At 40.8% G+C, this 23,948-nt stretch overlaps 3 protein-coding genes across 4 annotated transcripts; 1 reads left to right on the top strand and 2 right to left on the bottom strand.

The window, feature by feature from the left end:
* Positions 1-1,636: 1,636 nt before the first annotated feature.
* On the bottom strand, positions 1,637-9,242 carry LOC115822471 (tripartite motif-containing protein 35-like). 2 transcript variants are annotated; one of them, XM_030786333.1, is made up of 6 exons: positions 8,838-9,242; positions 4,949-5,044; positions 4,593-4,823; positions 3,324-3,346; positions 3,125-3,243; positions 1,637-2,172 (listed from the first exon to the last, which is right to left on the bottom strand). In XM_030786333.1, exons 1-6 carry the CDS (start codon positions 9,240-9,242, stop codon positions 1,637-1,639), a joined length of 1,410 nt encoding a protein of 469 aa, XP_030642193.1. The 2 variants fall into 2 exon arrangements, with proteins under 2 accessions (XP_030642193.1, XP_030642192.1); XM_030786332.1 differs by lacking the exon at positions 3,324-3,346 and having other exon boundaries at positions 4,546-4,823.
* Positions 9,243-10,285: 1,043 nt separating this feature from the next.
* On the bottom strand, positions 10,286-18,542 carry LOC115822639 (tripartite motif-containing protein 35-like). The gene is made up of 7 exons (XM_030786550.1): positions 18,138-18,542; positions 17,504-17,587; positions 17,148-17,378; positions 16,004-16,026; positions 15,805-15,923; positions 14,388-14,871; positions 10,286-10,325 (listed from the first exon to the last, which is right to left on the bottom strand). Exons 1-7 carry the CDS (start codon positions 18,540-18,542, stop codon positions 10,286-10,288), a joined length of 1,386 nt encoding a protein of 461 aa, XP_030642410.1.
* A 1,285-nt stretch (positions 18,543-19,827) lies between these two features.
* On the top strand, positions 19,828-23,597 carry LOC115822638 (UDP-glucose:glycoprotein glucosyltransferase 1-like). Its single transcript, XM_030786549.1, has 5 exons — positions 19,828-19,898; positions 21,287-21,401; positions 21,785-21,901; positions 22,605-22,782; positions 23,521-23,597. Exons 1-5 carry the CDS (start codon positions 19,828-19,830, stop codon positions 23,595-23,597), a joined length of 558 nt encoding a protein of 185 aa, XP_030642409.1.
* Positions 23,598-23,948: the final 351 nt, after the last annotated feature.

The following is a 23,948-nucleotide window of genomic DNA, read 5'->3' as shown; positions in this document are numbered from 1 at the left end:
GGATACCTCCTGGGCGCCTCCCTGTGGAGGTGCTCTGGGCACGACCAACTGGGAGGAGACCCCGGGGCAGACCCAGGACACGTTGGGAGAATTATATTTCTCGGCTGGCCTGGGAACGCCTTGGGATCCCCCAGGAGGAGCTGGTGGATGTAGCCGGAGAAAGGGATGTCTGGGCTTCCCTCCTCAGCCTGCTGCCACTGCAACCCAGTCCCGGATAAGCGGCAGAAAATGGATGGATGGATGGATTACACTTTACTGCTCATGGTACAGTAGCCAGTGTGTTTACTACCTATGAATGACTGGGAAGGGTCAGTCTTCTTTTTTAAATAAGATTGTTTGCCCTGAGCTGTTTGACAACAACAACAGCAACTTTTTGTGGAGTCCGGTTCTGAAAGAGGAGCTTCTGTCTTCTGTATTTCAGGAGTCTCTGTTTTCTGTCTGTTATTCACTCTGGTGTATTTTCCTCAGGGCATTAGTCTCTTTGTTACTCTATTTTATCATCAATATTAATTTGATAGAGAATGATATAGACTACAAAGTGACTGAATAGAGATGACCCATTCTGTTAAACCTGTGTGTGAAGGTGAACCAGAGAGTGGTTAAAGTAAAGAAACGCGACATTTACTACAAGTCGCAAAACATACGCGATTCAATACATTAGCACCTAGGAAAGGTTTAACCATGTAAAGGTTTTAACTTTAAACCATTTCTTTACACTGATGTACTAAATATGTGTTTAAAAACACATTTCATGTGGCAGTGTCACACATGAACAAACTGTATGATTACAACTCTTCATTTCTGATTCACAACTCAGATGTGATGTTTTTCAAATCTGAAAATATTTTCATTTTAATCTCTATAATTACAACTCTGGTCAGTATATTGTTGCTCTATATGTTGGCCATGCTTATATTTGAAGCAAATAATACTATAAGTCTGTGTGTAAAACAGGACAGGGCATTGACCACCATGTAAAACACTACAATAACACAATGCATTCTGTGTCCCACTCCAGTCAGTAATCAGTTAACTTTTTCTCTCTACCCTCAAAAAACTGATATTTATAAAATGACAGTTATGAATAAGAAAGTTGAGACCTCAAACAACTCTTTTAAATAAGGCCATGGGTGGCGCATGTCTAATGGCTGAATCTCCGTGGTGACCTCTCTTGAATCCATTTTGGGTGTTTTATCACCGGTTAGTGCTGCTGCTGATGCTGCTGCTGCGGGCGCGCCCCGCTGGTGTTGAAGGAGGGTCTAACATTACCTGCCCGGTTTGATTGGTTCAGTGGACCAATATCCCTCTCGCCATTGATTACTTTAAAACTAACAAACTAACAAACAAAAAAAACGCAATGTGACTGTAACGTGTAACGCAACGCATTGTAGAAATGTAGTGGAGTAGAAAGTATAGATACTTGCTGTAAAATGTAGTGGAGTAAAAGTCAAAAGTACCCACACCTAAATCTACTTAAGTAAAGTACAGATACATGAAAAACACATTCCACCACTGTAAATTAAAAAAGTTGTGATGTAACTGTGATGTGATCTAACTGTATAATGTCTGTTATGATGAGTTGAACATAATGGTGTGTGTGTGTGTGATGTGAGTTCATTCAGAGACAGTATCAGCTCTAACTGTGCTCTTCCACTCTGACACTACACTGCACTGGTACTATCCTCAGAGGGAGATTAGTACCATTTAAGAATATTGGAAACATTCTCTGAGTAAAAGTGTGTGTGAAAGTGTGTATGTGTGTGTTGGTCAGAGGGTCAGAGAATGACAGCTTTCCTCTGTCCCAGTCCAGCTGGACTCTGATCCTCTGGAGTTTCTTATTGAATGTGAGGAGAGTGTCTGTCTGTCCTGGGGACTGTGACTGATATTTCTCATCATAATAACTCACAGTCCATGTTCCACCCCACACTCCTCTTCCCTTCCTCTGGGCTGACTCTGTCATTACACCCAAACGCCATGATATACTATTCTCAACATCAGCATCCCAGCACTGTGTCCCTGAGTTAATACCCTCAAAGCTCAGGACAAATACACCTGAATCAAATCTCTCTGGATTATCAGGAAGCTGCTGTCTAACACTGTATCTCACACTGGTCAGATCCTCAGACAGGATGAGTCGTGCTTCTGCAGTGTTGGGGTCCAGAATGACAGGAGCTGAAGAGAGAGAACAGAGACAGTGGGAGAGATGAAACACATTTTCATTTGAACTGTGTCATAATTTCAGAAGCTCTAAGTCTCTACATCCCTTTAGAAAAAGCCAATGTCCCTGTAACAGACAGAATGTGTTTGTATGAAAATGAAGAGTGAACATAAAGAGAAAACATGTTGTTAGTGTAACTGAGCTCATTCTCTTTTCTCATTTATAAAACACTTGTACTGAATATTTTACTCTTTTATTTCACCACACTAAAACATGTACACATGCGTATGCGCACACACACACACACACACACACACCCCAGTGTGTAAATGTCTTACAAATCAAAGCTAAATGAATAAATGTAAATAAACAAATGTAAGTTAAAAATATAAAATTTTGCAGCAATGGATGTCAGTCAAACAGAGTAAACTGTTATCAAATGTTAGTAAAACTGTACAGTGTTAATTTAAAAATCATCATTGTTTTATTTAAGCTTCAGGTTTTTTCTACTGCTACTGTCCATTCCTCTGTGATTCTTCTCTCAAAATAAAACCCTCTTTCTGAACATTTCTCTCTCTGAACATTTTCCTTGAGTTATGGCTCAGTGTATAACTTACAACCACATTAAATCGATTGAACTGTGTAAAATCTGTTCAAATCTTTTTTTTAATTCTTTATTCTTCTTCACTGCAGATAAAATCCTCTACAAACCAAAACCACAAGTTCATTAACACTGCTGTGTCGAATGAGAACCAACTTTACAGACTCTACAGACTCACGGTCTGTCTCTAATGAGGACCAACTTTACAGAGTCTACAGACTCACTGTCTGTCCCCAAAACATTTCTCTCACTGTCTTTTCTCTCTTCATAGTCTCATGTCTCAGTGTGTTGAATCCAAACACATCAGCTCCATTCATTTCAACACAGTGACAGTTATTGTGCTGTTCTCCAGCTGCAACACTCACTGTACTCAACAATCTCCTGCATCTTCTCCCAAACTCTGAACATCAGGTTGCCCAGGTGCTTTGCCACATGGATCAGTGCTCCTGAAAGCATGTGTGGATCCTGCAGTGTGCACTGGGCTCTGGAATAACATTCAGGAGTCAGTGCTGCTGTGGCTTTGGTATCACAGATAAACAGAGAGTTAAGAGGTGACTGCTTTACCTTTTCTTTGTGTCCTCAAAGTTCTGTGAGAGGAGACAAAGCAGAATGATAAGACATCTAATGAATGTTTATGAGAGAGAGACAGTGTGTGTGTGGCAGAGAGAGAGAGAGAGAGAGAGAGAGAGAGAGTGAGAGAGAGAGAGATAAAACATACAAGTCCTGCTCAACATCAGCTCCTGACCAGGAATAAATTTTGCCATTTTAACATGAGAGAAATGCCTACATTGCACTACAGAAATCAGGGATAGAGACAGAGCACCTGATGACACAAAACACCTTCAGTCTGATAAAAGATCATTTTCCCATTTAGAGACAGAACTGGTAAAACTTGGAGAAATGACTACTCTGAGAGGGAACTGGTCAGACTGGGAGAGAAAATGAAGGAGGCGTTAAAAGCAGAGAGAGAGAGAGGTGCAGGAAGGAGGTGACTGCTGTGATAGAGGAGTAGAGGAGAGACTGAGGGAGGGATGTTCATTTGGTTTAAACCCAAACACTCAAACTCAGTCAAACTGGTGAAACAGAGAGAATATCATTTGCTGTTAAAAAAAAAAAAAATCCTCTACAATGTATAAGACATGTATTTATGGACAATCTACATTTCCCTAACTGAGGACCAGAATGCAGTGGTAGGAAAGAATTCTGATGTCTTTTAGATTCCTCTCTGACAAACACATACCCTCACAGTAAGGAAGGAGTAAACTGTTTCAGTAAGAATGTGTAAATGATCTGTTTGATCTTCTGACAATGTCTACTACTGCTGTCTATGGGGAATAAGAAAATGAACAATGAAGAATGTTTGATTTAGACTGCAAAAAATGAAGGTAAACACTATACCAATGTTCAGTTCAGAAACACAGAAACCCCAAAAGCAGGATTCACTTTTCTTTCTCTGTGAGACACTAAAACAATACAAACACACACTGAGAATGCAACATCTCCTCAAAAACATTAACTGAGTCAAAGAATCAATGAATTCTAATAATTTCTGGAAGAGACAGACATCACTAAATAAAACACATCAAGATGAACTGGCCACCATGGTCTTCTATAGAACACCTTACACACATTTATAGAAATGTACATTCTTGGCAACTGGTGTTTTGGAGGGGACATGTGATGGTTTGTGTCCCTTTGTGGGGGTTATGCATGAAATGATTGGGGAAGGGGCACACTTATAAAAACTGGAAGTATCCTCCTGTCTGCCATAACCTGAGACACAAACATACTTGAATTGAATGTATTTGAATTGTGTAAATTGTGGTAATTTACCTTCAGGAATGAGATGTCTTCAGCTTTTATTTCCTCTTCTAAGGCTCTGATTGAGTCTGAAAGATGTGATATCTCTCTACTCATCTCCTCAGTCTTCTCCTTCATCATCTGACTCTTCTGCTCCTCTTCCTGCCTCACTGCAGCTATCCTGGCTGCCTCTTCATCTCGTAAAAACTGGTGAAGTTTCTCAAACTCTTCCTTAATCTGTCTCTCTGTGTGTTTGGCCTGACTCTAAAATGACAAACAGAAAAATACACAATTACCATAGTGCTCTGTACTCATGACAGTGAGTAATATCTCACAGTTATTGTTTAGTGTTTAATGACTGTATTGTTTTCATTACTAATTATTCTCACCTTAATGTGCTCTGCTGTTTGATCACAAGTTTGTTTCACTTTTTCAAAGATCTTCAGTTTCTCCTGTAAAGGTTTCAGTGCAGTCATCAGTTCCTCCTGGAGGGAAGTGAGATATTACAGACAGTCTGTGTGTGTGTGTGTGTGTCTGACACCCTGACCTGTCCATTAGAAACTATACAGCCAAGACTTTACTGAACTGACCAGAGGCGTATACTATGAAGCAAGTTCAACAGACTCAGATTCAGTCTTTTCATTAGCTGGCCTGACAAACCCTAACAACTGCAGTCAGAGACAAGCAATGTCATGACAGTGGTCATCAGCTCCTTAAGTCAACCCAGGTTTTCCCACTATGAACACGTTCACTAAGAAGGGGAGGTGTTGGCACCAGACGACCAGTCGCAATCATGGAGAGGTACAACAGTAAGATACAACAGCACACGTCATAGTGTCTATATTATTTATAGATTACGTAGTCAACTTGAGTTATTGTCCACCTGCGATTTCATATAAGTACTGTTTTATTGACTGCGTGGGCAAGTGGCCTGGGAACACAACAAACGCATCAAGTCGCTGTGTTAGACCAACAGACACCCAAGAAAAAGACTCCAACAGGTGAATCCAGCTCTTCACAATGACGGTTCCCTGCCTCTGCGTCCACTGACCCCCCTTTGGATTCGACCCCGTCCGCGGAGGCTGAACTGTCCCTGCTGCAAGCAAGAGATGGATTAACACAGATTTGCCCACTGATTAGAAAAGGTCCAGCCAACAGACTGTATGCAAAGGTGAAGTTAAACAATGCCATGGAGGTGGAAGCCTTCCTGGACACAGGAGCAGAAGTATCCCTGATGACCCATTCACTCTTCAGTGAACTTCAAAGACAGGCACCTGTCAAGGGTCTACGGCTGCAGCTTCAAGCCAGTGATTTGAACTTAACAGCCTTTGGCAGCACATAGTCACAACCACTCAGGGGTGTGGTTTAGCTAGAATAACACTTGGGCAGATGGCAGTCAAGCACCCTGTCTATGTGGCCTCCCACAAAGACACAATGCTTTTACTCGGCATGGACTTCCTAAGCCGTTTCCAGCCCCTCTTTGACTGCCATGAAAATATACTATGGGGCTCACAACCATCCTTTGACTTTCAGGGCAACTTCCCTCACTCACAGGCCCTGATATGCAAACTTGGAGTGGTAACTTCAAGACAAGCCAATCCAACGTCCTGCTGTGAAGACACTGCTGTGAATCATTCCAAGCTCCTTTCCCCATCAACAGTTCCACAACAGACAACAGGTGCTTCCATCACAGCATGCTCCAGCCAAGGATGCCAATCACCTCAGAAGCAGAAGAAGAGACTGTCTCTAAAGGAGGGACTGCTCATCTGCCTGCAAACGTTCAGGAGACTGGCCGGTCACCTGCTCCAGCAGAGGAATCCGTTGACCAGCAGCTCCACTGACAACTTGCTTGCCCTGGCAAGTCAGCTCGTCGCTAACTTGCCAGGCCAAAAGGAGGGAGTGTCAGGCAGACACTGTGCAGCTTTCAGAAAGAAAAGGACATTTGTTTTCCTTAGTAATTAAAGTTGCAGTTGTGTAAACTCTCTCCCTCTTTTTCACCCTGCCCTATCTATTTCTATCACTCTTACTCTGCCTCTCTATCCCTATCCCCTTTGATCCCAGTTCTTTCTTCATGGCCCAAACCTCCCTGCATGCAGGACCAATGCATATCAAAGCAGAGACCACTTGCTGTAACACCTAACAGACGCCAGGCTTGATGTATTAGCGCAGCAACCCCCAGACCATTTGCTCAAATGCTGATAATTTTTAATTGTGAGGGAGACTAGATCACCTCGGGAGGTTAGTTTCCCTGTGAGAATGGAATTCAGACCATGTCACAGGCCCCATCTGCATTGCTCCACTCGGGCACAAACTATGCAGAAAAAAAGAAAAACGAAACTAACCATACGATATTATCAGTTACGATATTACTACGCATAACTGTTCGTATAGTCATAAATGCGCGTTAAAACTTAAAAAATAGCCAGGAGCCAAATCATGAGCAGCTAATTGTATGACCATCGGTGTAACTGTGCTGTTTTTAATGGTAAAGAAACCATATTTGGTCTTGTTCGGGAGCATAAAATGCGGTAGATTCGCAAGTACGCGGACGTAATTTTACTATTCTTTAATGGGAAAAAGTTATGAAAAATTATTTCAACCGAGCTCAGATTAATACTTCCCAAATTCCAAGGAGTGTGTCCTCCTTTCAGGCAGAGACACCCCCAAAGGATAGCGGCACCCCCCGTCTGCAAATCAGATAAAACGCCAGACTCTCTGCTATCCTACAGTTCAGTTGAGCTGCGCCAAAGTTCAGTTCAGCTGCGCTAAGGTTCAGCTCCAGTTGAGCTCCGGTTGTATCAGCCGTAATGTAAGTCCGTCCGTTCCGTCCTGCTCGTCTCCACAAAGAATCGGCCCCGGCTCACCGCTACGCAAGATCCGCGACGCTAAAAGACTTTCCCGGCACCGACACGAAGTCTCGCTCACGGTCTCCTTCTGCCAACCTCGGTAACTCCGGTCTCTCATACCTGAACGTGGCTGGGCCCTGCTCTTTTTCTTCCTCATCCCTTTTCTCTCCCTTCCTCACAACCTCTTTTTATGTGTGAGTAACTCCACTAGAACATCACTCAGGTAGTTTTTTTGGTTAAGCGTGCCTTCTCGTGAGTAATGCCTCATGCTCGCGTAGTTGTTCATTCATACATACTTTAGGTAACGAGGATATTGTTATTGTCTACCGTTAGTTGTTTGTCTTCTTGTTAGTAGTTTAGATGCTGTCGTATGTGTGTGTATAGCGGATGTGTCTTAATTAATTAATTCCACCTGATTTCCAATTTATTCAACATTAGACTCATTCTGTACCGTTTGAATTTGATCGTTGTGATTAACGTGTACGTCTGTAGTCCTACTCTTTGAGTACGTGATAAATTATTTCCTAGTTACTGAATGTGGTGATCCAGGAACTTAGTTAGCTAGAAGTATTGAATTCGAAGAGTATTATTGTACCTGCTACTTTAATACTGTTATTTATTATATGTACGGCTAATGAGGAGGTACTCAGAATAATTTCTAGGTTCAGTGTTCAGAGCGCTGCGCTATAAATAGAGTTTTTCAGAATATCTGTAATTTCACTGGGTTCAGGTTCCAAAAATAAGGTTATGGTTACAGTTAAGTGATATTAGTATTAAGTCTAATATTCACAGTGAACCATTAACGAGATTTTCCTCATATCATTGGCACGACAGATTTGATCTGCTATCTTGAACACAGCCTGATCTGGAGCAGGTTAGGTGTGCAGCAGAAGTTATCTTAGCGATGTACCCTGGTAAAAAGTGAACCCCTGTCATGACACTGAAAACCCAGGATTAAATCTGAAGTTACCTAGCTAACCCACAATTCCTGCTCCATAGTACAGGCCCCTGGTCTGTGAAGATCACAGACACAGGATGACAGACACACGGAGACTGTATCTGACCTTTCACTGCTACATAAAACAGCTTTGATATAGACTGACCCTACAGCCTGTAATGAATAACTACTAATTAATTACTACTAAGAGTCTGTACTTAATGACTACTAATAACTGTATTTAATACAAAATACATGTACCACACCACACACTGAAATATTACATTTTAAACAGAGAAACAGCATTTTGACACGGAGATTTAGTTTGTTTTATTGTGCCATGTAAACTGGCAAGTTAACCTACACAATTTTGCCAGCTTCTTCAGAATTTAAAGGATATTTTATTTGAGGAAACTTAAGATTACACATGTGTAAAAAGCTGCTGTGGTCTTTAATTAATCTCAACATTAATATTTCACTGAATTGTTTTCTTACCCGTCTATCAAGTGCAGCTTCATCGATTGGACAGAATTTATGGTTTGTGTGTCTTCTTGAATCCCGACACACCAAACACACAAGCTGTTTATCATCCACACAGAAGAGTTTGAGTTTCTCTCTGTGTTGACTGCACAACTCCTCAGACTCTGCTGAAGTTCTCTGACTTCTCTCCTGTACGAAAGTCTCACACAGGTTCTTTAGAGCTAAGTTTATGGGAGGGCTATCTTTTGAGGACCTTCTCCTGCAAACTGGACAGTTCTTCGAATCCTGTTTTTCCCAGAACTGCTGTAGACAAACTTTACACACACTGTGACTACATGACAGGAGAACAGGATCCCTGAAGATGTCACAGCACACAGGACAGGAGAAATCCTCTTCAGACATCAACAATTTAGAAGCCATTTTATACAAGTTCCACTTCTTCAATGACTTGTTGAATTACACACGAACTTTCACTTTCAGTTCAGTTATGAAAAAAAAACACACAAGAAGTCCTGCCCCCTGTTTGAGAATCCTTTAATCTTGTTCAGCTTTCCATTTCAAATATAGTTGTTTTTTTTTTTTTTTTAGCTTTTTTTGTTTTTGTTTTCTTTGGTGGAGAAATCCGTCTGTAACTAGACTGACACACTGAGTTTTATTTCCTTACTTCCAGTTGTGACAGACGGTGGAGTTTAAGGTGAAGGTTTTTGATTGGTTCATGTTTCTCTGTTCTTAAAGATCCACATCAGTGTAGGTAATCCTCCCCCTAGAGGCCTATGGGACACACAGCTTCTCTACAGTGTAACACAAATTCACCCAGTTCAGTTTATGAAGCATTTTGTGGAGTCTGGGTCTGACAGATGATGCTCAGTCTTCTGTTTTCTGTCTGTCATTCACTCTGAAGTGCATTTTCCTCAGGATATTAGTCTCTTTATAACTCTATTTTATCGTCAGTATTAATTTGATAAAGAATGTTATAAACTGAGAGGGAAATGGATAGAACTGACCCGTTCTCTTAAACCTGTGTCTGAAGGTGAACCAGGGAGAGCGGCTTATGTGGAGAATGAGTTTGATTCATTAAAACATGAGGTGGAATTTTGATTAAGGTCCCCAGAAAATGACCAAATTTATGACAGCCTGTGCCTCTGTAATCTGTAAGGTTTTGGAAAGACTTCATAGTGTGTAACATGTGACTGTGTTCACTGGTGAACTGGTCCTTTTAGACAAAATCCCCCAAACATGACACCACTACATCTCATATCTCTTTTCATCATGTATAATCATAGACATGTTAGATGTGACTGATGAGATGATGAAATGTTTTCCAATTTAACAAAAGGGGGGAAAGGTAAGACATCATTCTCTTGTCTCTCTCTTCTCTGTGTTTCTGAAGACAAACCCACAGCAGCACTGACTCCTGAATGTTATTCCAGAGCCCAGTGCACACTGGAAGATCCACACATGCTTTAAGGAGCACTGATCCATGTGGCAAAGCACCTGGGCAACCTGAAGTTCAGAGTGTGGGAGAAGATACAGGAGATTGCTCAGTACAGTGAGTTCATTCAGAAAACCAGATGAAAGGATTTTACATAAAAATGTTGATGAATGGTGTGAAGTTCATCACTGAGGAGTGGGTTGAGTGATGTTGAGTGGGGGTTGGGTTTCCTATCAAACCGTCTCTGTCATGTAATGAAGAAGAATCCTCAACAGCAATGATGGTCGTTTCTATGGTGATAAAAACGTCTCTGTCTCTGTCACTTATCACGTGGGATCAGCTATCTAGAAAACTGGTTAAAGAAAATATCATAGTCATCAAATTACCAACTCGGTCAAAAATTAAACACCAAAAAAATCTTATTTTTTGAATACATATACGAATGCTGTACATGTACACTGATACATACTAAGTAGGAACTTCGGTGTGTCTTGGTTTGAGTTTCATGTTAGGAGACAATGACATCACTGTCACAACAATCTAATCAGTGTTTGGAGTTCATCCTACACTGTGTGAAAAAGAGAGTCACTACTATTCACTGTGACGTGTATGTACTTGTATGAAGTCTTCAGAGCTGGTTGGGTCTGTTCTCCTCCCTCTAGTGGAGATGATAAGGGACTGAACTGTGACCCAAACCCTAAATTTCACACACAGGGAGAACAGCTCACAGCAAAGGTCTCTAACTATCGGGAAGAAATAAGTGGTAAAACAGCATATCAGACAAACAAGTTCAAGTTCAAGTTCAAGTTTAAGTTTATTTAAAGCCCAATATCACTGTTTACAGTCTCAAAGGGCTTTACATGCCCACAGGATTACAGCAAACAGAGCAGAGCAGGGTGGCACCCCTTGACTTGATCCTCATAGCGGGCAAGAAAAAACTCCTCAAAAAACCCAGATGAAAGGGAAAAATAGGAGAAATCTTGAGAAGGACCACAGAGAGAGGAGACCCCTTCTGGGCCAGCCAGGCGTGCAGTAGGTGCCAACCCAGTGGGCAAATTACAAAACAACACAGTGATAATGAAAATAATGAAAATGAAAACACAACTAGTAGGTAGTATGAAGAATGACAAGACAGCAGGGGGCTCAGTTGAGGTGGATGACACAGCTACAGCAGCGCAGGAAGCCACGAAGCCGCAGCAGCCATCGGGATGACGATGAAGAGAGAGATGACAGGGAGGGAGAGAGGAAGGGGGGGGACACACCTAAGAAGAAAGTGGCCACATTCAAGCCAGACACTCATGCTCGAACTGATGAGCCACAGCCATGCAGGAGAAGAGGGAAGGAAGGAGAGCATTATTGGAGTAGCAGCACTTAACAGATCAAATAAGGAAAATAATTTTATAGACACATGAAAGTTGTAAGATTAGTGGCTGTGGAGGGCGCAGGAGGAGCAGGGCCACGCGGGGGGAGCAGGGCCAGGGACAGTAGGGCACAAAGTCAGTCAGCCGGCCAAGGGAAGGCACCACATCCTGGAAGTAGGCGCAGACATCGACCACTCACACAAAGAGAAGAGAGCAGGTTAGTGACAGAAACTGACAAGGTTAAGAGAAGAGCAGAGGAGAGGGAGGAGAGAGAGAAGATGAGAGGTATCTAAGCTGGCAGCTACTAAGCTAAACTATGCTAGGAGAGACTACAGCAGAGACTGAGCCTCACCAGATGGTCAGATTGAGATTATGCTATCATATGACAAAGAGTACAGAACGTTACAGTAGTCGAGGCGAGACGTGACAAATGCATGAACAATGGTTTCTGCATCAGCCAAACATAGTAGGGGCCTAATTTTGGTGATATTGCGGAGATGATAGAAGGCCATTTTGGTAGTTTTCTTGAGTGACAAGCGAGAGACTAGAGTCAAAAATCACACCAAGGTTTTTAGCTGTGGAATTTTGCGAGAGAATGCTGATATCTCATTGTTGTGTGAGAAAGAGAAACCATCTCTCTGTCAGAAAACTCCAAAGGACCTTTTTATTCATATTCACAATATATCTGTCCTAATCAATACACTGGCACGTAACATTTATAAATTCTCTTTTAAATGTTTATACATATTATTCCACGATCGCAGCCCTTACTCATCCTTCTGAATTTTATTTTGTATCACAGTCTCTCAGTGTCAAATATAAGAGGAATTTTAGTTGGGACACATTCAAGTCTTAAGTTTGATACAGATTATTCTAATCAATTATCAATAAATTATATTAGTCTATAGAACTGTCTCTGTAACATAACACAGATCCCTATCACTGCTCCTTCAGTTAATGAAGTAGACTATGTGAATTGGAAGTCTTTCCACAGCATTAATGTGCAGGTACACTGACTATTGTCTTACAATAACAAAGACTATACATCACTATATACTGCAACTAATATCTCATTCTCTGCACTCTCAAGATCATATGTGATGCAGTGCACTTGATCACAAATGTTGAAGCCAAGTGGCCTGGTTCTGTGCATGATTCATGAATGTATCATTAGTATACCCTAAGCAACAGATTTGCACATGGTAAGTAAAGCTTTGCACAAATATCATTCCCTTGTCTCCCTCTTTTAACACTCTTGAAATGTATCCACTATATAATTACACTAGAGTTTTGATGGCCACCTGCTTGGTGACAGCCCTCTCTGTTGAGCCCTTACCCTGACCTGGGCCCCCAACAACATTCTGGTGTGGCCCACTGCAGGACTAGAGCCCGGGTTGAGATGACAATAGGCATGCTCAAAGCCCGGCTCCAGCATCTGTGTAAAGTCAGAGTAACACCAGAGAGGGTGTGTGACTTTTTTGTGGTATGTGTTGTTGTCCATAATATTGCCACAATTAGTGGAGAGCAGCACCCTGCCGCACAAATGAACGACCCTAAGGAAGACAGTCCCATCCACCCTGCAGATGTCCTGGATGGAGGAGCCGTCCGAGACATAATTTGCCAAAATCATTTCACAGATTAAGATACCACCACCTCAGCAGTCAAATAAAGAAAAATCAGTCACATTTCATTTGGTCTTCTTTATTTCTTACAGATGCAAATTCAACAAGTACTATATTTAGACTGTTCCAACAATTAACAATTCACCTGTTACCATGCACCCACCTCTAACTGGTGTTCCACTTATTCAGTTTCAAGATAGGCCCTTTTAATCTGCTGCTGCAAGTACACCATTCTATATCTGTGGAGTATCCAGGAATATACAGGAGTATTCCAGTCCAGATACACCTCTATTAACACAGTGTTAAATATGGGAGTAGCTTCATGTTCTTTATACGTGCTGTATTCTACCAGTTCACCTTTGACTGAGGCTTTGGATTCACAGACACAGAGGACACGTCTGGTACTCAAACCAGCTTCTATACTTCAGTTCCTTTATCTCTGGGTTTATTGCTGTCTAATGATTTTTCTTTTCAAAGACTGCTCTAGAGAAAAAAATGTCTTTCTGATCTTTACAACTGTTTTGTGAATTTCAGTTTTATACAGTTCATCCAGAAACAGTATCAGACCCTTCACAAAACTACACATGTTCAGTGTGTCTGTCAAATGATTGAGACTCACTGAAATCAATCACACTGAAATCATTCACATATAAACCCTGATTATCACTAAGATCATTCACACATAAACGGTGATTACACTGAAATCATTCACCCATAAACCCTCATTCACATGGAAATCTTACACATAAACCCTGCTCTCTGATTCATGTGATGTTTTTCCAGTTTGAAAATGTTTTCATTTCAATGTCTATAATTAGAACTCTTGTCAGTGTATTGTCTCTCTGTATGATGGTCATGCTTATATTTCAAGCAAATCAAGTCTGTGTATAAAACAGCCCCTGATATTGAGAGCCATCTAAAATGCCACAAAACACAATGCATTCTGTGTCCCGCTACAGTCAGTAATCGGTTAACTTTTGTTCTTCTACCTTCAAATGAGTGATATTTAGAAAATGACAATTATAAGTAGGAAAATTGTGATGTAATTGTGATGTGATCTGAGTCCATTCAGAGACAGTATCAGCTCTAACTGGGCTGTTCCACTCTCACACTACACTGCACTGGTAAGATCCTCAGAGGAGAGAGAGACCAGGAAGTATAGAATAATGGAAACATTCTCTGAGTAAAAGTGTGTGTGACAGTGTGTATGTGTGTGTTGGTTAGAGGGTCAGAGAATGACAGCTTTCCTGTGTCCCAGTCCAGCTGGACTCTGACCCTCTGGAGTTTCTTATTAATTGTGACGTGAGTGTCTTCCTGTCCTGGGGACTGTGACCAATAATCCCCACAAGAATAACACACAGCCCATATTACACCCCAGACTTCTCTTCCCTTCCTGTGTTCTGACTCTGGGATTACACCCAAACACCATGATGTACTATTCTCAACATCAACATCAACATCCCAGCAGTGTGTCCCTGAGTTAAAACCCTCAGACCCCTGTACAAATGCACATGTATCAAATCTCTCTGGATTATCAAGAAGCTGCTGTATCTCATCACTGTCTCTCACACTGGTCAGATCCTCAGACAGGATGAGTTGTGGATATGCAGTGTTGGGGTCCAGAATGACAGGAGCTGAAGAGAGAGAACAGAGACAGTAGGAGAGATGAAACATATTTTCATTTGAACTGTGTCATAATTCCAGAAACTCTAAGTCTCTACATCCCTTTAGAACAGGCCAATGTCACTGTAACAGACAGAATGTGTTTGTATGAAAATGAACAGTAAACATAAAGAGAAAACATGTTGTTAGTGTAACTGAGGTCATTCTCTTCTGTCATTTATAGAACACCTGTACTGAATATTTTACTCTTTCACCTCACAACACTAAAATACATACACACACACACACACACACACACACACACACACACACACACACACACACACGCAAAGGACGACTGCTGATTCTCTACAAACAGTGTCTGGCCTGTGACATAGAGAGTATTTGTGTAAATGTCTTAAAAAGCAAATCTAATTTATTAAATGTAAACAAGCAAATTTAAGTTAAAAATGTGTAATTCAGTGGTAATGGATGTCTGTCACACAGAGTAAACTGGTATCAAATGTGACAAAACCTGTACAGTGTTAATTTAAAATTTGGCATTGCGCACTTGACAACTTTTCACATACTGCTTTTCTTCACTGTGACTTTTCTGTCACAATAAAACGTCTTTATGAATATTTTCCACAAATTAAGGCTCAGTGTGTATCACATACTACCACATTAACCAAATCAGTATAAAATCTGCTTGTGTTTTTTTTTTTTTTTGCGCTGCCAGTCAAATTCTCTATAAACCAAAACCACATGTTCATCAACACTGCTGTCTCTAATGAGGACCAACTTTACAGACTCTACAGACTCACTGTCTGTCCCCAAAACATTTCTCTCAGTGTCTTTTCTCTCTTCATAGTCTCATGTCTCAGTGTGTTGAATCCAAACACATCAGCTCCATTCATTTCAACAGAGTGACACTTATTGTGCTGTTCTCCAGCTGCAACACTCACTGTACTCAACAATCTCCTGCATCTTCTCCCACACTCTGAACTTCAGGTTGCCCAGGTGCTTTGCCACATGGATCAGTGCTCCTGAAAGCATGTGTGGATCCTGCAGTGTGCACTGGGCTCTGGAATAACATTCAGGAGTCAGTGCTGCTGTGGCTTTGGTATCACAGATAAACAGAGAGTTAAGAGGTGACTGCTTTACCTTTTCTTTGTGTCCTCAAAGTTCTGTGAAAGGAGACATAATAAAATGATGAGAAGATATCTAATGAATGTTTATGATTAATTACAGAGGGGGGGGGGGGTCTGGAGACAGAACAATGGACAGTAAGGGAAGGATTGAAACATCACATACAGAAAAAAAAACAACAAATGAAATAATCAGAAATAGCTGTTAAATAACAGTAGATGGAGAGAAGAGAGACAGACTGAGGGACATTACTGTAAGAGAGGAGAGAACAGAGATTCAGAGGACTCTCATCTCAGTGTTAAAAAGATTAGATTAATGAGCTAAACTGTTACTAAATATCTCATACTAAAGCTTCATTTGACTGAGATTTTCCTTTTTTATATAAATACATTTTTGAAATATAACCATGCAAATTATCCCTCCAACATGAGAAAATCAAAAACAGAGATGTCAGTCGGTATAGCCAATCAGGGTTAGAAGAATCCCCTCTCCCACTCCACTAAGAGAGAGAGAGAGCTTTAACTAAAGAACAAAATGATGTGATGTTAAAATGAGAGAAACATCATTATACAGTCAGTAGACAGTAAAGGAAGTACTGAAACATCACACAATATAAGACTAAGACTAAGACTAAGAATATGAATATTAATATGAGTAAGAATAAGAATGTGAACTCACTAAGAATGTGAATAAGAATAAGACTAAGACTAAGAAAAGGAGAGAGAGAGAAGAACAGGAAGGAGGGAACTGACTGCTGTGATAGAGGAGTAGAGGACTCAGGGAGGGATGTTCATTTGGTTTAAGACCAAACAGAGAGTGAAACAGACGGATTATCATTAGTTTTTTTTTTTTTAAGACATCGTTTTCAATAGACAAAACATATATTAATGTGCAATCTTCCTTTCCCCAACTGAGAACCAAAATGCAAGTGGCAAAAAAAGAAAGACTATATAAAGATCTTTGATAGTATCTTTGATAGATCTTTGATAGTATTCTCTCGAAGTTGCTACAACCACAACCGGTCTGCCCTATACATAAATAAGAATAGATCTTTATCCATATATATGTGTGTGTGTGTGTGTGTGTGTCTATACACACAAACACACACAGTCATGCATTATTATAATCCATATATCGTACATTTAATTAGATAATTTACCTTCAGGAATGAGATGTCTTCAGCTTTTATCTCCTCTTCTATGGCTCTGATTGAGTCTGAAAGATGTGATATCTCTCTACTCATCTCCTCAATCTTCTCCTTCATCATCTGACTCTTCTGCTCCTCTTCCTCCCTCACTGCAGCTATCCTGGCTGCCTCTTCATCTCGTAAAAACTGGTGAAGTTTCTCAAACTCCTCTTTAATCTGTCTCTCTGTGTGTTTGGCCTGACTCTGAAATGACAAACAGAAAAATACACAATTACCATAGTGCACTGTACTTATGACAGTGAGTAATATCTCACAGTTATTGGTTAGTGTAAAATGACTGTATTGTTTTCATTACTAATTATTCTCACCTTAATGTGCTCACAGGTTTGTTTGACATTTTCAAAGATCCTCAGTTTCTCCTGTAAGGGTTTCAGTGCAGTCTTGAGTTCCTCCTGGAGGGAAGTGAGAGATCATTACAGACAGTCCGTTTGTCTGTGTGTGTGTGTGTGTCTGTGTGAGTGTGTGTGTGTATGTGTGTCTGACACACTGACCTGTCCTCTATAAACTACACAGTCATGACTTTACTGATCTGACCTGGTCTGTGAAGATCACAGACACACACAGACTGTATCTGACCTTTCACTATTACATAAAACAGCTTTGACATAGACTGACCCTCCAGTCTGTAATTAATGACTACTAATTAATTACTACTAACAGTCTGTAACTAATGACTGCTAATTATTTCATTTCATACAAAGTACATAAAGTACACCGCACATTGAGTTATGACTTTTTAAATAGAGAGACAACAGTTTGTGTTGTTTATTTCCTTGTGCAAGGCATGGTGGCATACAGGTTTGCCAGCTTTCTTGGAATTCCAAGCATATTTTATCTGAGGAAACTTCAGATTACACATAAAACGTTGTTGTAGTCTTTAATGAATGCAAATATTGATCATTTTGGATATTAATTAATAGTTTTAGTGAACTGTTTTCTTACCCTTTTGTCATGTGCAAATTCATCTATTGGACATAATTTGTGGTTTGTGTGTTTTTTGGAAGTCTGACACACCCAACACACAGGCTGTTTATCATCCACACAGAAGAGTTTGAGTTTCTCTCTGTGTTGACTGCACAACTCCTCAGACTCTGCTGAAGTTCTCTGACTTCTCTCCTGTAAGAAAGCCTCACACAGGTTCTTTAGAGCTAAACTTACAGGAGGGTTATCTTTTGAGGATCTTCTCCTGCAAACTGGACAGTTCTTTGAATCCTGTTTTTCCCAGAACTGCTGCAGACAAACTTTACAGACACTGTGACTACATGACAGGACAACAGGATCCCTGAAGATGTCACAGCACACAGGACAGGAGAAATCCTCTTCAGACATCAACGATTTAGACGCCATTTTGTACAAGTCCCACTTCTACAATGGCTTATTAAATTACAGCTGAACTTCTACTTTCAGATGTTTGTTATGAGGAAAAAGAAAAAACATGGAACTCACAAGAACTTCTGTCCGCCATTTGACCTTGACTCTAAGCTGTAAATTTTGTGAATCCTTCAGCCTTTGTCAGCTTGACAAAAATCAAACTTGAAACTGAGGTTTCTCTTCCGTTTTTTTGTCTGGTGGAGGAATCTGTTTCTAAGAACTGGACTGGCACACTGAGCTTTTAGTTTCTTATTTCCAGGTGTGACAGAGGGTGGAGTTTAAGGTAACAGTTTCTGACTGGTTTATCCTTTCTGTTCTTATAGAGCCACATCAGTGTAGATAACTCTCCCCCTAGAGGTCTATGGGGCATTTGGCTATTTTTTGGTGTAACACAAATGCAGCCAGTTCCATTTATGAAGCATTTTGTGTGGAGTCTGGTTCTGACAGATGAGGTTCTGTCTTCCATATTTCAGGAGTCTCGTGTTTTATTTTTGTTATTTACAAGTGCATTTTCCTCCGGGCATTAGTTTCTTTATAACTCAATTTTATCGCCAATATTAATTTGACAGAGAGAGATATAGACTGAGAAGGAACTGGATAGAACTGACCTATTCTCTTAAAACTGTGTTTGAAGGTGAACCAGAGAGAGCGGTTTATGTGGAGAACAAGTTTGATTTATTTTATTGATGGGTTGGAATTTTTACAATTTACAATTTACAATTTACAATTTACAATTTAGCATTTAGTAGATGCTTTTAGCCAAAACAACTTACAATCAGTGCATCAGTCAGATTCCTAATACCTCATAAGCATACATCGCTAAAAAGACTGAGCATCAATTTACTCCTTTGTATTGTGCCCTGGAATTCTTGGACAAACATAGATACAAGACAAGTTTTTTTTTTTTATTATTAGGGAAGGGGGGTTAACCTTTTTGTTAACCTTTCCAGGAAATGACAAGATTTTTGATAGGCCTTTCTCTGTGTCAACATCTGTAGGATTTTGTTAAGACTTCATAATTGTTGGTCTGTAAATTGTAGTTGTATTCACAGGTAATCTGGTCCTTTTAGACAAAATCCTCAAAAACATGACATCATTATGTCTCATATCTCTTTTCATCATATATAAAGGGTTTTTTCCCCCCATCATAGACATGTTAGATGTACCTGAGGAAATAATGAATGCAAGACATTATCATTTTTGGCATGGTGATTTCAGTTGCATCCACAGTAATTAATGTCATGTCATGTAAATGTGAAAAATGTGTCTCCATTCCAATTTGGCGAAAAATATTGCTCTGTCGACTCGTCTGAAACTCCACCTCATGCGAGCGTAAAAACTTTGTAGCGATATATGAGAGTTTGTTCATTATTCATACGTTTACATTAGACTACTCACTTTTTAATTCACTGTTTCAAATTGTCCATTAGGCAGCTTAATGGAGACCTGCTTTCTGTCTCTTATCATATGAAATCACACATCTACAAAACTGGTTTATGAAAATATTGAAAAAATTAGCAAATATGAAAAAATTAGCAAATAAGCAGCCGATTTAAAAATTAAACATCAAAAAATCAAATTTTTTGGATTTCGACGATGACATCACTGTCACAACAATCTAAACAGTGTTTGGAGTTCATGCTACTCTGTGTGAAAAGGAGAGTCACTACTATTGACTGTGACGTGTGTGGACTTCTTCAGAGCTCTGGTTGGGTCAGTTCTGCTCCCTCCAGTGGAGCTGATAAGGGACAAACCTTTGTACAGCATGTTTTGATTGGAATTTCTTCTGTGAGAGGACAATGATATCACTTTCACAACAATCTCCAGTCTCAAACTCAAGTCCTGGAGGGCCAGGGTCCTGCTGTTTTTCTTGTAGACCAACTAAATAGAATCTCTGATTGGCTGAAGAGTGTCCACACCTGTTTTCAAGGTGAAAATCAACAGGTAACTAAAAGGTGAAAACAAAAATCAGCAGGACCGGAGTTTGAGACCCCTGATCTAAACAGTGTGTGGAGTTCATCCTACACCAGGGGCGGGCAAATCCGGTCGTGGAGCGCCATGGTTCTGCTGTTTTTCTTGTCAACCAACTAAATACAGTCTCTGACTGGCTGAAGAGCATGCACACCTGTGAAAACCAACAGGTAGCTAAGAGGTGAAAACAAAAACCGGCAGGACACCAGCCCACCAGGACTGGATTTGCCCACCCCTGTCCTACACTGTGTGAAAAGGAGAGCCACTAGCATTAACTGTGATGTGTGTACTTACTCAGTCTTCAGAGCTGGTTGGATCAGTTCTTTTCCCTCTAGTGGAGCTGATAAGGGACAAAACTGTGACTCAAACACCAAAGTTCACACACAGGGAGAACAGCTCACACCAAAGGTCTTTAACTATAGGCAAACATTGACTCGTGACCAGTGTTGTTTGTTTACAGGTGAATGGATGCAGTTTATAGTTAAATGATGAAATAATGTCTTAAATGTTTGTGTGTATATTGTTAAACCTGTAATAAATGTGTAATATGAGTCAGGTTAAAGGGTAGTCAGGGACTTTGTGTGGCCCGCCCCCTCTCTGTCTTCCTGACTGACAGCTCACAGGAGCCCTGTGGTGTCAAACAGTAGCTCAATCACTAAACAGATCTTTTTCTCTCTCCCTCTCTCTCACTCTCTCTCTTCCTCTCTCCCTCTCTCTCACTCTCTCTCTCTCTCTCTCTGTGTGTGCAGTGCGTTGTATGTGGTGGATCTGAAGCGGTTTAGGAAGATAGCGGCTGGAGACAGACTGCGGGGGCAGTACCAAGCTTTGAGCCAAGACCCCAACAGTCTCTCCAATCTGGACCAGGTTACAGACCCACAGCACACCCTGAAAACGCAAAACATTCAGTTTATTAAATGAACACGTTTCTCATTTTTCACTTTGCACACACCTTTTTTTTTAACATGCCACATAAATTAGAGACCATGCTAAATGCCTCTTGGACTCCTTAATCATCACTCACTGCTGTATTTAGACTGCTCACTGGTGCTCTGCCCAGTCACTGGAGGCTTATATCAGTGAACAGCCAGGAGGCATTTGGAGAGTTGAGAAGATATTTGAGAAGTTATTTGAGTGGCTTATGTGGGTTTTCTATAGGAAGCATTCAGCTGGACGCTGTAGCTGCTCATGGTTTATAAATAGACTTATTTTGGCTGAAACATTTTTTTTTATCTTGTCTGTTTTGGCAGGACCTCCCCAACAACATGATCCACCAGGTGGCGATCAAATCCCTGCCCCAGGACTGGCTGTGGTGTGAAACGTGGTGTGACGACATCTCCAAAGCCACCGCCAAGACCATCGATCTGGTCAGTGGTATTAATAATTCATGAGCCACTGTGGCCAAACCATGCGATTGGTGCAGCATGATTGACCGGTTCGTCGGGTGGTTAGTTGATTGACTTACAGGTTGTCCATAGCGACCAGAAATGTGAGAGGCTATGTTTGATCTCATGCTGTTCAGTTCACTGAGAAACGTGTGCAGTTTACCAGTGAAGAAGTCTGATCTTAAAAAAACAAGCAAAAGCCCTAACTGCTATAGGAACTGCATGTGTCTGTTCTCATGTCTGTTTCCTAACCTGTCTGTGACACATCACCCTGTGTTTCAGAGTATTTAAATTAGGTTCTTATGTTATGTATACTCAGTGGCTACAAAGCTCCCTAGACCTTTAGGACTTTAGATGATTGTTAATGTACCAACTTCACGATTTGGCTCAGTGTGCCACTGAATCTAGGTTTTGTGAATGTCCTCTATGAAAATGGCATCACTTCATTGAACATAAACTGAATGCATGTGTAGAGTACACTTATGCCTAACAAAAATGGTTTGTACTCAGAACGACAGGCAAGAGGACACTTCTCCTGTATCCAAACACACGTTGCTCTGATAGCCCTACAAATCAAGTAATGCTTTGGACAGTCACCTCAGATGAAGGGAAAGTGGTTTGGCATTGTTAGAGGAAAAGATCATAGTATCTTGACTTCTGGCTCTCTGGACTGCTGTACCCACAGTGTAATAACCCTAAGACCAAGGAGCCTAAGCTGAAGGCAGCGGTGAGGATTGTGTCTGAGTGGTCCAGGTACAACAGTGAGGTTAAACAGTTCCTCAGACGCGTTCAGGAGAATCGGACAAAAACACCGCATTCAAGCCCATCCACTGCCCCACCACAGCCTACAGGCCAACATTTAGGTCAGTTCACTTTTTATCTGTCCTGCACTGTCCTATGCTGCTTATACTTAACTGATATAATGTCATTTATCTACCTAAATGACTAATTTCACATTTCAACTGGGGGTATATGGAAGTGTTTTCTAGCCATCCATGTAATGGAGCTAAGATACCCTGTTTTAACTAGGACTGTCCTTCTGACGTCTGTGTATTCAGTCCAACACCCAAACCTTCAGATCTATGGCATCACTATATATAAATGAATATGTGTGGATAAATTCCTTTCTGTTTTGATATTTGATATGTTAAAGTTTTAAATATCTATTAAAAACCAGTTTAAGGGCTTAAGAGCTTGGCAGTGCAGCCCACACCTTGGATTCCTACATTTGAGGGCTAGCTCCGCCTACTTTGTTTGCCATGTGTTGAGTATGTTTTCTGGGGTCTGACAGACAAACAGGGTATCTCTCCCTCTTGTCCCTGTGTGATTAACTGTCAGTGGAGCAGTAAAAGACTTGGTTCTCTTTGCTTGGTTCTCTTGGTTCCACTGGTTTAACTAGCTGACGTGCAAGGGTGAGTGTAATGGGAAAGAATGGCAGGAAAGAGTCGTACAAAAATATTTAAAAAAACGTCATATCATTTGTATTTTAACAGACAGTCAGCATGATGAACTTTAGCTGGAGTGCGTGACACAGAGGAGAGAAGAGAGTGATATCTGTGCTTTATCCTCCTGTGTGAGGTGTGCTGCCTTGGGCTGTACAGGGATGAACACTGGCTACAGATTACTACAGAGGAAAAGACACTACATCTCAACTGTCTCAGATGAAGACTGTGACTGAGAGACATTCACACTACAAGACAAATACTTAATAAAGATCTCATACACCTGAACTCCACTGAAAGGAGTCTGTGAATGGAAGCACAGACTTACTGGTTTTGGTCCATACGAACTGAAATCAGCTGCACATAGTCATTTGCCTGTTACAGGGTGAAAAAGGAATAACGGAATCATGAAGCTCTGTAACCGTGGAGATAAATTGATCTTGTACGAGCAGGAGAGAACATAATCATAATTGCACTGGTAAGTATGGTTACAAACCATAAGTGTGAGGCACATTCCTGAAAAGACTGAATTCCTGAAGATGACATTGAACATTTCTCATTTTGTGAAGTAAACCGTGATCATAAAT

This window comes from Chanos chanos, chromosome 10 (assembly GCF_902362185.1).
Source record: "Chanos chanos chromosome 10, fChaCha1.1, whole genome shotgun sequence".
In the NCBI taxonomy this organism is placed as follows: domain Eukaryota; kingdom Metazoa; phylum Chordata; class Actinopteri; order Gonorynchiformes; family Chanidae; genus Chanos; species Chanos chanos.
The sequence above is the reverse complement of the archived record's forward strand: the minus strand, read 5'-3'. Positions and strand labels throughout refer to the sequence as shown.